This window comes from Xenia sp. Carnegie-2017, unplaced genomic scaffold (genome assembly GCF_021976095.1).
Source record: "Xenia sp. Carnegie-2017 unplaced genomic scaffold, XeniaSp_v1 HiC_scaffold_2, whole genome shotgun sequence".
Lineage (NCBI taxonomy): Eukaryota > Metazoa > Cnidaria > Anthozoa > Malacalcyonacea > Xeniidae > Xenia > Xenia sp. Carnegie-2017.
In genome coordinates this window covers 9,173,645-9,185,554 of record NW_025813482.1, presented here as the reverse complement: position 1 = coordinate 9,185,554, position 11,910 = coordinate 9,173,645, and the positions used below count along the sequence as shown (strand labels likewise).

Genomic DNA, 11,910 nt, shown 5'->3' with positions numbered 1-11,910 from the left:
TTACTTGTTGGGCTCTAATATTTATAGTGAGAATCCGTTTGCCGCCTGGCACCTCATTGGCAACAATATTACACGTTAAGTTAGTGTGTATTTATTTAGCACATCACAAAGCTCCGAACGTCTTTTATAAACTCGGGTTCGGCTGATTTTTTTTAAAAGGGTGGTTTTTCAAACTGTTTGTTTGTTATGAATGAACGTCAACAATTGTATCGCCAGCGGTCTCAGGTATTTTGAACGCAGGACACTTTGCACAGTCAGAAAAATAAATTTTTTCAAATTTTTTTTTCCCACGATTTACGATTATATTGAAACCAGGCTTAATTATGCCAACTTAAAAAAGCTGTCAATCAGTTCTTAAATAGCCATAATTTCCAATGATTGCCAGCCGTCAAAACACACAAAAGAGCATGGGTACCAGGTAAAATTTGCGCACAATAAAAAATATAACGGGAAATCAAGCGAAGGTTAATACTTGATAATTTAACCTAAATTAGCTACACTACACTGACAACAGATTTATAGATTTAAATATGTGATACAAGTGTATATGATTCAGTTAAATATTGTGTTATTTTGTAACTTGCCAAATGTCGATATTCTTGCATCCAATGCGAAAATTTGCATACGAAATGAATATTTGCACGAAACCTTGCAAGGAAACTCTACTTCGTTTTTTCAGTTGCATAACATACAGCATGAATACATAAATTTATCTTTTATCATGTGCTATAAATACGAAATTTTTTTTGCCAATATATAAGTAATTGTCAAAAACAGAGCCCAAGTTGTCTTTTGTGTCTGTAATAAAGAATATTCTGTCTGTAATATAGAATAAAGGTGTGTAGAATATCGTATTTAGCTCTGAATATAGAATCATAATTCATTATTGCATGGAATTTTCCGTATCTACGTTTTAAATAAGATGTCATGCGAATCGCAGGGCAAATGTTAGTTTGAAGACTTAATCACTTATTTATAAATAGGTTTTGTGTTCAAATAATGAAACGGTAAACTCGATTAAAAATTACATCTGAACTGAGCAATATTTTACGACACACACTCGCGTGTGACAAATTTGATGAAATATTTCAGCATAAATTTGTGTATGCTGTGTTCCAGAATTTGCTTCAAGCATATAATTGCTTTAATTTAGCATTCTGTTTGTGCCAAATTAGCAAAAAAGTTTTCAATTCCTTTCTCATCTTCAATCACGGCAATTTAAGTTTGATAATGCAGCAGTGGAGTTAAATTTCTCCAGTATGGTGGGCACTAACATATACGTTCATTCATTATTTAGTAGTTTGATTTTTTTTCCATGAATAAATTTTTCCTTCGTAATGACAAAATATAGAGTAATAATACAGTAAAACATTCAATATATACGAATAACTAGATAGCAATAAGAAATTGATTTTTGTGGTCTGCTCAAGAGTTTATTCTGATTTACAAATATATTCTGATTTAACTACTTTTATAAAAATGGCTAAATTTTACGTAACATGTGAACAGTTATATCAAATGTCATAATCAGTATACATGGTAAATGCAGAACTGTTGACTGATTCATTTGGTTCATCTTCCATTTCTTTATCAAATTTCTCGTTTTCCTCTTCTTCAATCTTCACAAAATATACGAATGCATTCAACAACCATAGAGTTGTTATGCAACTAAAATCCATCGGTAAGATAATCAGACCTTTATCTCCCACTTCTGGTGGCAATGAATCAACTATTGATGCTAAGATACCAACAACTCGAAGACAGCTCAAAACACACAGTGTTATGGATGATTTTTTTGGAACGAAAGGCAATGATAAAAGAGACGCATAGGTTGTTATCAAAATAATCAAAACAAAAGCATTTAAAAGACACAAGACACAAAAAACATTTAGAAGTGCAACTTTTTCAAAATGTCCACTGTTACTGGTCTCACTGATTCTGACATGGAGGAGAAGTATTAACCCCGGCCACACTATCGTCGAAATGCAACGAATTTCGTGACGAGTCGCTCGTCAACGAGAAAATATGACGATATGGACGAATTCGTCGCCGTTGAGCATGCACACCGAAATCGTCAACGAGTGACGAGTAATTGTTGCATATCTACTCTGATTGGACAAGAAAAATCACATGACTAATGTTTACTTTCACTGTGCTGTGGCAAAATGGCGGATTGGCAAGAAATATTAATTGAGCTAGTGAGAGAGAGGCGATGTTTGTGGGACTAATTTCATCCTGACTATAAAGATACACGCAATATAAAGAAAAATAATTGGAAGGATGTTGCTCGGGGACTGAAAGTTGCGACCAATAGAGTTTGACGAAGCTCTTGCAACAACGTGTCATACAAGCCCTTCTCTTCTCGCCTTTTATTTATGGGATGCACCCAGAACCTTCTTTTGTATGTACGTCGTTTTGCAGAAATTAGAAGCAGTAGAATTTTTCTCTTCAATAATAGAAGTTTCTTTTTGCGCTGATAATCGTCCATGCTTGTACGGAAAATCGTTACAATGTGGCACATGTACTCGTCACGACGGCTCGTTGACGAGCGACTCGTCACGAAATTCGTTGCATTTCGACGATAGTGTGGCTCGCGCTTTATGCAAGTTATTCCTACATAATTCAAAGCAATATTCCAGGACTTAATGATTTTTCGCGCTGCAGGAATACAACGCACTGATCTTCCAACCTGTACAAAAAGATGTATTTAGAATAAGAGATAAAAAAGAATATATTTTATTTAAAGAGAATATGTAGTTCACTTACCACCAAAGGAATAAGAATTTGCAAAACGTTTCTGATCAACAAATTAGTAACAGACAACTGAGCATTTAATGTCGGTAAAAACAATGAAAGTGTTGAAGACATTGTAAAGATTGATATAAATACACTAAGAATTGATAACAAGGCGCACAATCCACGATGAGCATTTGCAGCAGTAACCTATATATATGAAAAAATACCTCGAAACGAAGAGAATTGATAATATGGATATTGACAATATACAAAAAAGTTAGTTAAATGAAATACTATGTTAAGTTTGTTTTTTTCATTTTTGCCAATTTTCAAAATGGTGTGCCTCACCTTGACATGATAGTTATAGACATCTATAGGATGTTGGCTTCTAAATCATTAAAACTGCTGAGGTGGTAGTCAGAGATACAGTACTGCTCAGAAGTAAGTTTACAGAAAATGCGTTCGTAAGGCGTCCGGAACGCGTTCCAAACTCGTTCCAAAATGCGTGGAACATGTGTAAAGTGGAACGTGTATCAAAACGCGTTGTTGGCCTCATCTGATCATTGATCGGTAATCATCATTTATACTCGCTGTAAAAGTTTTCAATTTCGGAAATTTCCATGTTGTACCGAGTTTTTTTGAACAATTGGGAGCGCGTTCATAACGTGTTCAAAAATTGTCTGGGAACGCGTTCATAACGTGTTCAAAAATTGTCTGGGAGCGCGTTCATAACGTGTTCAAAAATTGTCTGGGAACGCGTTCAGAACGTGTTCAAAAATTGTCTGGGAACGCGTTCGGCACGCGTTCGAAACGCAAATGGAACACGAACGCAGTGTTAAGTTAGTTGTGAGCAGTACTGTAAGTTGTTACCAATGCTAAAATATGAATTTTAAAATATTTCAAATGACTTTAATAGAATTTCATGTTATAGAAATCAGCAGCTAAAAAATTACCCCGTTTACCTAATTAAGTAAGCATTTGTATTACTACTTAAACAGCACGTATATCAAAATATCAATTACTCCAACAGAACTTTCATTCAAGCAGACTGCGGACGTCCCATTGGTATGAGCTTATTGACAGGAATTAGTTTTTATCTATTCTATTTAAAGTCATTACCAGCACTTTTCTATGAAAAGCTAAATGTTTATAAATTAGTATAAAAATAAAGTAAATGGTTTGAAAATTACAAAATCGCAGAAATTGCGAAATTTAAGTATGTACGTACCTCATCGGCCATATCAAAGGACGTCAAAATTTGTTGACATGTTTTACTCAAACTACTCCACATCTCTTCGTATTCTTGTTGTGACAGTGATTGCAGCATCTCACACAAGTCAAATGGATCGTTCTTTGAATGCTTACAATGTAAAACAACACAATCAAAAATTGATATGAAGGATAACTGACGATAGAGCCGGTGTAATTTAAGCACATTATAGACACATGTAAATGATATGTGTACGCTACATTCCATACGTACATGAAGCTTAATCAAAGCAATAAATTCTTGTTGTTTATGTTCGTGAATCGTCTTTAATATTTCCTCTCGTCTTGTCGCCATCTTGGCTCTTGCTTAACTTTCCCGCCAAAACAGTGTTGGTGGATCTACTATCTTAAGACAACTGGAGTGCTATCTTACAGGGGGGGTCTTTTTTCTTTGCTCAAAAACGGTGTGTTGTTAAAATATCTCAAACTATATCATTAACAAGTAACAGTATAGTTTCTTCTGCACTTATGAAAAAAATGTTTTTTCCTACTTCACCACCTAAAGTGTATGATTCGTCAGCTTTGTACGTAGTTAGTACAACTTTAAACTTCTCCTTTGTTCCTAAATACCAGTGTAAACACACTTCCCATCCATTCTGTGAACATATTCCTACTCGCTAACATCATATTAAATAACAGAGTTAAAAACTGAAGAGACACATCTTCTAGACAAGTACATCGTTAAGATTGACTGTCTTATACTTATCGCTATTCAATCTCTTTAAGGCGCTCATAATTTTTTTAATGTTTTTCACTGAAGGAATCGCTCCATTATTGAAGAAAATCGGAAGAGTTCGTGCCAAACTACACACTTATTTTATGACCTGTTGCTACATGTTTTCTGTCTATGAAAAGAAAAAGGATTTTTTTTAAATGTGCCTTCAGTGAAATTCGATTTCGGTAAAATGGCAATCAATCTGGTAAAGGACTTGAATAACACAAGCTCGTTGTCTGTAGACAACGTTTTTTTATATTGTAAAAAAGTCTTCATACTGTCTTCTTACATAAAAATTTTAATGACAATTTGCCAAGAAATCTATGCTTTAGGAAAGCAAATACACAGATTTAAAATGTAAAAAAATGCAAAAGAATTTTAACAACATCCGAGATAGTGGACAATACGTACACCATGATCATTTACGGAGCATTTTACACTTTTCGTAAAGTAAAAATTCTATGCTGAAATTTTACACTAAACGTTAGTCGTTATGTCAAATAAAAATTGCATGCGTTCAAAAAATTCTTTAGAAACACGTGCAACACTATAATCTTTTACCATGCAACTGAACACGTTTGACTCAACAATATTTCTGAATTAATGATTGTACGTCATTTTATTGAAATTTAAATTTGTGGTAATTATTTCATAGCGTCGATCGTTCTGATAAAGACAATCTACAATAAATCAATGATACAAAAATTGCGAAACGAAACGTTTCCAATCATATCAAGAGCAGTCTTAAAATACACATGACAAAGATATGAAGAGATTTTCGTTCTCATCTTTAAGGGAAATTAAGAAAAGTAAAGATGTTTTCGATGTGAAAGTATTGGGTTGTGTATCATGCTCTCATCCAGGTGTTGATGAAATATGTCGAGCAATGGAAGAGAAATACACCGCAACAAGAGAAAGGAAAAAGAAAATTCTTACTCAAAGCATAAAGGTTTCATCAAAAGGAATCGAACTTGAGAAAGGTTTAACCGACAATCTAAGCTCAGTAAAAAAATTTGCTATCGAACGAATTGTGTATTGCGGTGTTGATAGACGACATCAAAAGATTTTTGCTTTCTTCTACCGAGCGCCAGATAGTTTGTACGGCGTGTTAGATTGCCATGTTCTTGAATTTCGATCAAAGCGCGATGCAAAGAATGTTGCTTTAAAATTCTCTCAAACATTTCTAAAAATGGCTGAGAGTAAAGAACAAGAAAAGGGAGAATACTCGCTGAAACATTTGAATCGTGACAGGACAAAAACTGATTCCATGATTCAACTACACTGTTCCGTGGAAAGCGTTAACAACGACAGCTGTTTCCAATCTAAAAATAATCAGTCATGCTCGTCAGGCAAAATGGAAGTACAACAGCAAATTAATGAAGGTGAAAACTGTTCGAGATTTGGAGACTCAATAAATCATCTAACTCATGAAATTCATTCCAATGTAAGTTGTGACTCAAATTTACAAAAAACGAAACTTTTAAGAGTGACGTCTATTAAACGAAGCAAAATCAAATCATCACAAAGTTATAATGAGTTAAACTATGTAAATGAAGAATGGTGCGGTTATGTTCGTAAAAAGAAAAGTTTACCAAATATGGACAATTTTATTGAAACTATAAATCAATACAGAAATGATCAAAATATTTGCAATAACGGAATGAAAAAAGATAAAAACTTCAATTTTTATAAAACAAAACAAGAAAAAGAAAAATTGCCTGTTGATCAGGAATATATGCTTATGAATAGAAGATTATCCAGTTAAAATAAAAATAAAATAAGATTATTGTTATTATGAATATTCATTATAATATAATAGAAAACGTCATTGCTAAGAAATGGTAAAGATACGAGGAAAATTGCAGTGATTCGTTGTAAGTATAGAAAGATAACAATTATATGATAACAATGATTTAAACATGAATTTATGCATTGCAACGTGTTCTACAGAGGTTCTTTGTAAATAATTTGAGTTGTGAGTTGCTGCATATAAATTATTGTTGAAACTTTGTGTTTGGTAAAGTTTCCACTTAGATTAAATTATACGTATTTAATCAGTTATTTTTTGACAGAAAACAAAAAGAAATCCTTGTTGAGGTAAACTCATGTCGAAAAAATTTATACATATAAATCCAAATGGTAAATGGTTGATATGAGTGATATCACTTGCACAAAGAAATAAAATGGGATCTTTCATTTTTCACCCCCAAGTCTTAAGGAGTTTGTCTCACACTTACAATTTTATAAATTTCAACTGGAGCAAACTTGCAGAATCAGAACCAGAGAGATACAAAGACAAAACACTTTATTCAATCTTAGTTGCTTTACTAGGAGCAAAAGTATTTACTATTGTGGCGTTAAGATGATGTCAGACTAATTAATTAGCTTTATCATGCTGACTCATTGTTATTGTACAGTTACTTTCTAATTTAGTTATATTACGTCATATGATGTGAATAGCAATTACGCTATAAACATTACGTCGTATTTTATAATTGGCTTCCAGGCAGTATGTAAGCAGAGGACAGCTAGAGCGAGGATTATTATTATTATTATTATTATTAAGAGACATTGTGTAATAGGAAAGATGTGATACTTGGCTATTTGTTGTTGGACGTGTCGTCGAGAGGATTTGAGGACGCAGAAGAGTTAAAAATATTGTCTGAGAAGCAAATTTAATTATTTTTGTCGTAGACAACAGTGTATACTATCCTGTTATTTCTTTCTAATGGCTTTCATTATTTATTAATAATAGAAAAATAGTTGAAGTCTTCTGTTCTTAAATCGTTCTTATTACAATGAACGTGTACATGAATGTATTGATGTAAACTTTTTTGTAAATAGAACTAAATGGCTTTTTCTATGTGGATACTGCGACTTTGTGGCAAATAGAAGGTCAGACAAGGGGAGAAGGGACCTCAATGATATCATGACACGGCCCACGGGCCTTTTTATCTTAAAATGTCATTCAGGCTCTGCTCAGAGCGTAAGCATTGACTTCAACATGTTAAGCGAAATTCGACTATTACACGCACTTATAATAAGTTGAGATTACCATTTAGGAATATACTAGGAGTTTGTTATTTATTAAAAGCTATAAAGTAGTTATTCAAATAAAATCCACCAGAAGTAGCAGCTTTATTTGTCGGCGCATGTGCAATCATTCATCTGATGAAATTATTACTAAAATTTATAATTTGACTAAGTATATTTAGTTATTAAAATTCACCATACTGAAATGAAATACTTGTGCGACATTAACAAAATATAAATTGTATCTCAATTCAAATAATTGAAGAAAATTATATTACACATGTCAATACAAAAATAATACAAACAAACATATTCTGATCTAAATTAACAAAAAATGTAGAAACACGCTGATACTTTTACCATAGGCAACACATAATGTGTTCACATATTAGTTATATCAAATCTATTAATAATAGAAAAATAGTTGAAGTCTTCTGTTTTTAAATCTTTTTTATTACGATGAACGTGTACATGAATGTATTGGTGCAAACCTTTTTTTGTAAATAGAACTAAACGGCTTTTTCTATGTGGATACTGCGACTTTGTGGCAAATAGAAGGTCAGACAAGGGGAGAAGGGACCACGATGATATCATGTCACGGCCCACGGGCCTTTTTATCTTAAAATGTCATTCAGGCTCTGCTCAGAGCGTAAGCATTGACTTCAACATGTTAAGCGAAATTCGACTATTAAAGGCACTTACAATAAGTTGAGCTAACCATGTAACTATATACTAGTAGTCTATTCATTTATGAAAAGCTATAAAGTAGTTATTCAAATAAAATCCAACAGAAGTAGCAACTTTACCTGCTGTAGGGCATGTGCAAACATTCATCTGATGAAATTATTACTAAAATTTATAATTTGAGTAAGTATATTTAGTTATTAAAATTCACCATACTGAAATGAAATACTTGTGCGACATTAACAAAATATAAATTGCATTTCAATTCAAATAATTGAAGAAAATTATATTACGCATGTCAATACAAAAATAATACAAACAAACATATTCTGATCTAAATTAACTAAATATGTAGAAACACGGAGATACTTTTACGATAGGAGACACATAATGTGTTCACATATTAGTTATATCAAATCTTATTATCAGTATACATGGTAAATGCAGAACTGTTGACCGATTCATTTGGTTTATCTTTCATTTCTTTATCAAATTTCTCGTTTTCCTCTTCTTCAATCTTCACAAAATATACAAATGCATTCAACAATAAAAGAGTTGTCATGTAGATGAGACCCATCGGTAAGATAATCAAACCTTTATCTCCCACTTCTGGTGGCAATGAATCAACTATTGATGCTGACATACCAACAACTCGAAGACAGTTCATAACACTCAGTGTTATTGATGATTTTTTTGGAACGAAAGGCAATGATAAAAGAGCTACATAGGTTGTTATCAAAATAATTAAAACAAACGCATTAGCAAGACACAAGTTACAAAAAACATTGAGAGTAGCAACTTTTTCAAAATGTCCACTGTTACTGGTCTCACTGATTCTGACATGGAGGAGAAGTATTATGCAACTTATTCCGACATATTTCAAGGCATCATTCCAAGACTGAATGATTTTTCGCGCTGCAGGAATTGAACGCACTGATCTTCCAACCTGTACAAAAAATTTTTTAAGAATAAGAGATAGAAAAGTATATATTTTATTCAAAGAGAATATGTAGTTCACTTACCACCAAAGGAGTAAGAATTCGCAAAACGTTTCTGATCAACAAATTAGTAACAGATAACTGAGCATTTATTGTCGGTAAAAACAATGAAAGTGTTGAAGACATTGTAAAGATTGATATAAATACACCAAGAATTGATAACAAGGCGCACAATCCACGATGAGCATTTGCAGCAGTAACCTATAGATATGAAAAAATACCTCGAAACGAAGAGAATTGATAATATGGATATTGACAATATACAAAAAAGTTAGTTAAATGAAATACTATGTTAAGTTTGTTTTTTTCATTTTTGCCAATTTTCAAAATGGTGTGCCTCACCTTGACATGATAGTTATAGACATCTATAGGATGTTGGCTTCTAAATCATTAAAACAACACCCACACACACACACAAAAAAAAATTGCGTTTTCTTTCTTATATATAAAACAAAATAAAACAAATTCCGAAAACGGACATCTCGTTTCCTTGATATTCAAGATAATACAAGAGTTTGAAACAAAAGATGGTGTAATATTTCGTCTTTATTCCAAAGACATCATCAGACTAATAGTTTACAATGCAGGCTGCGAAACTTTTATATAATTATTTACAAGCGGAAGTGACAGTTACGTAATTAGAGAACTATAAGACTCAACAATTGGTCAGTATACTTACATTTAAAATAGAGATAATTTCTTACAGGCTTTGAGACCACTATTAAGCTGTGGCATAATGCGTTTTATCAAAAGTGCTTTTAAGATGAGAAGTTGATTAGGAATACTATTATTACAGCGATATAAAATCTTATAAAATCTTATATCGCTGTATTAATAATCCTAATCAACTTCTCATCTTAAAAGCACTTTTTATAAAACGCAATATGCCACAACTTAATAATGGTCCCAAAGCCTGTAAGAAATTATCTCTATTTTAAATGTAAGTATACTGACCAATTGTTGAGTCTTGATAGTTCTCTAATTACGTAACTGTCACTTCCGCTTGTAAATAATTATATAAAAGTTTCGCAGCATGCATTGTAAACTATTAGTTTGATGATGTCTTTGGAATAAAGACGAAATATTACACAATCTTTTGTTTTAAAACTCTTGTATTATCGTGAATATCAAGAAAACGAGATGCCCGTTTTCGGAATTTGTTTTATTTTGTTTAACTTAAAATTATCTGCTTGTCCGGGTTTTTTCTTATATATACATAAGCAGTTATAACTCACGACTATTCAGTAAAATACTCCATCTAATCTTAGTTTGTATACATTGAATGATCCAAGACATACCAAAATGAGTGATGATGCAGGTGCTGATGGTGACATGAAATAAATTTGTAAACCAATTCGAAATTCTTCAGGTCCCAAAATCTTCATTTCATAACTGCTCATGTTTGAAGCGTTTCTGGAGTTTGTTTGTTGTCCAATTAATGCAGAAAAATAAGGAATTTTATTCAAGCTATTCACTACGGAAAACGGTACAAGAAATAAGATTAAAATCAATCCAATCACAATTTCTTTGTACGACTTGATTGCAGACTTTGCTTCGCTGATCCGTAAACGCAATCCTATCGTTGTAAATAAGCAAACGACACAAATTGTTCCAAGAGGAATCTTTTCATTCAAGTAAACTGCCGGTTGAGGAAGGGCTATACCAAAAATTACCGATAACACAATACCAAAAGGCAATAGATTACGTAATAGGAATATTTTTATTCTCAAAATGATACTTAATTTTTGTTCATTACTTTTTTCTTTTTCCACATTTTCATTTATGCTAACACCAACGCTATCTTGATTACTCATTCTTTGATTTCTTCGTTATTAATACACCAGTGATAAATTTAGCTGACAAGTTTTGATGCCAAGATTACAAACAGGTTCAAAGATGATGTATGAAAGAGCAGTATTTATAAAACAATGTTAATACTATCCATGCATCACTCATTATATAATAATCAAATACCAGGAATATAAAGTTCTTTGTTTGATAAAATCTGTTTCATAAACACATTAGCTTGGAAAATAATATTGCTAGTTAGGTCAGTGTGTATATATTAGGCAAATATAAATAACAAAAGACTTATTTTTGAACTCAGGAGCAGCAAATTTTTTTAGGAAGAGATTATATAACATATTTCCTTGTTATAAATGAGCGTGATCAATTATATCGCCATCGGCCTCCCGCTGTGTAAGGAATTTATTGTTTGAAAAGGTAAATTTCTAGATCATTTCTAATATTCAAATTGAGGGATTGTCAAAAATGAAACCTGGTGTCACCAGTATCTGTAAAACAATGACTTTTTCACTCGATTTTTCAGAAGAAAAAAACACATACACATGCAATTTTTGTTGTATCTAGGATGAATTTGTGATCTCGTATTTAGCAGAATGTAGAACCATAATTCATCATCGCATGGAATTTTCTATGTAGGCGTGTGGTTAACACGACGTCATGTGGATCACG

General features: G+C 32.4%; 2 protein-coding genes across 2 annotated transcripts; one reads left to right on the top strand and one right to left on the bottom strand.

Moving 5' to 3' along the window:
* The first annotated feature begins 5,606 nt into the window (after positions 1–5,606).
* LOC124440844 (low density lipoprotein receptor adapter protein 1-B-like) lies at positions 5,607–6,781 on the top strand. The gene has a single exon (XM_046991282.1). The coding sequence runs from the start codon at positions 5,607–5,609 to the stop codon at positions 6,483–6,485; it is 879 nt and encodes a 292-aa protein (XP_046847238.1). The 3' UTR covers positions 6,486–6,781.
* Positions 6,782–8,702: 1,921 nt separating this feature from the next.
* On the bottom strand, positions 8,703–11,559 carry LOC124439817. The gene is made up of 3 exons (XM_046990074.1): positions 10,734–11,559; positions 9,460–9,636; positions 8,703–9,383 (listed from the first exon to the last, which is right to left on the bottom strand). Exons 1-3 carry the CDS (start codon positions 11,247–11,249, stop codon positions 8,850–8,852), a joined length of 1,227 nt encoding a protein of 408 aa, XP_046846030.1. The 5' UTR covers positions 11,250–11,559; the 3' UTR covers positions 8,703–8,849.
* Between the last annotated feature and the right edge of the window lie 351 nt (positions 11,560–11,910).

Bases quoted from the DNA above. Each gene is read 5' to 3' on its own strand.
- LOC124439817 (XM_046990074.1), bottom strand. From the start codon at position 11,249: ATGAGTAATCAAGATAGCGTTGGTGTTAGCATAAATGAAAATGTGGAA. The intron at 9,637-10,733 runs GTATGTCTTGGA...TCATATCTATAG, and splicing joins CTGCATCATCACTCATTTTG to GTTACTGCTGCAAATGCTCA. The intron at 9,384-9,459 runs GTAAGTGAACTA...TTTTTTGTACAG, and splicing joins GAATTCTTACTCCTTTGGTG to GTTGGAAGATCAGTGCGTTC.
- LOC124440844 (XM_046991282.1), top strand. From the start codon at position 5,607: ATGGAAGAGAAATACACCGCAACAAGAGAAAGGAAAAAGAAAATTCTT.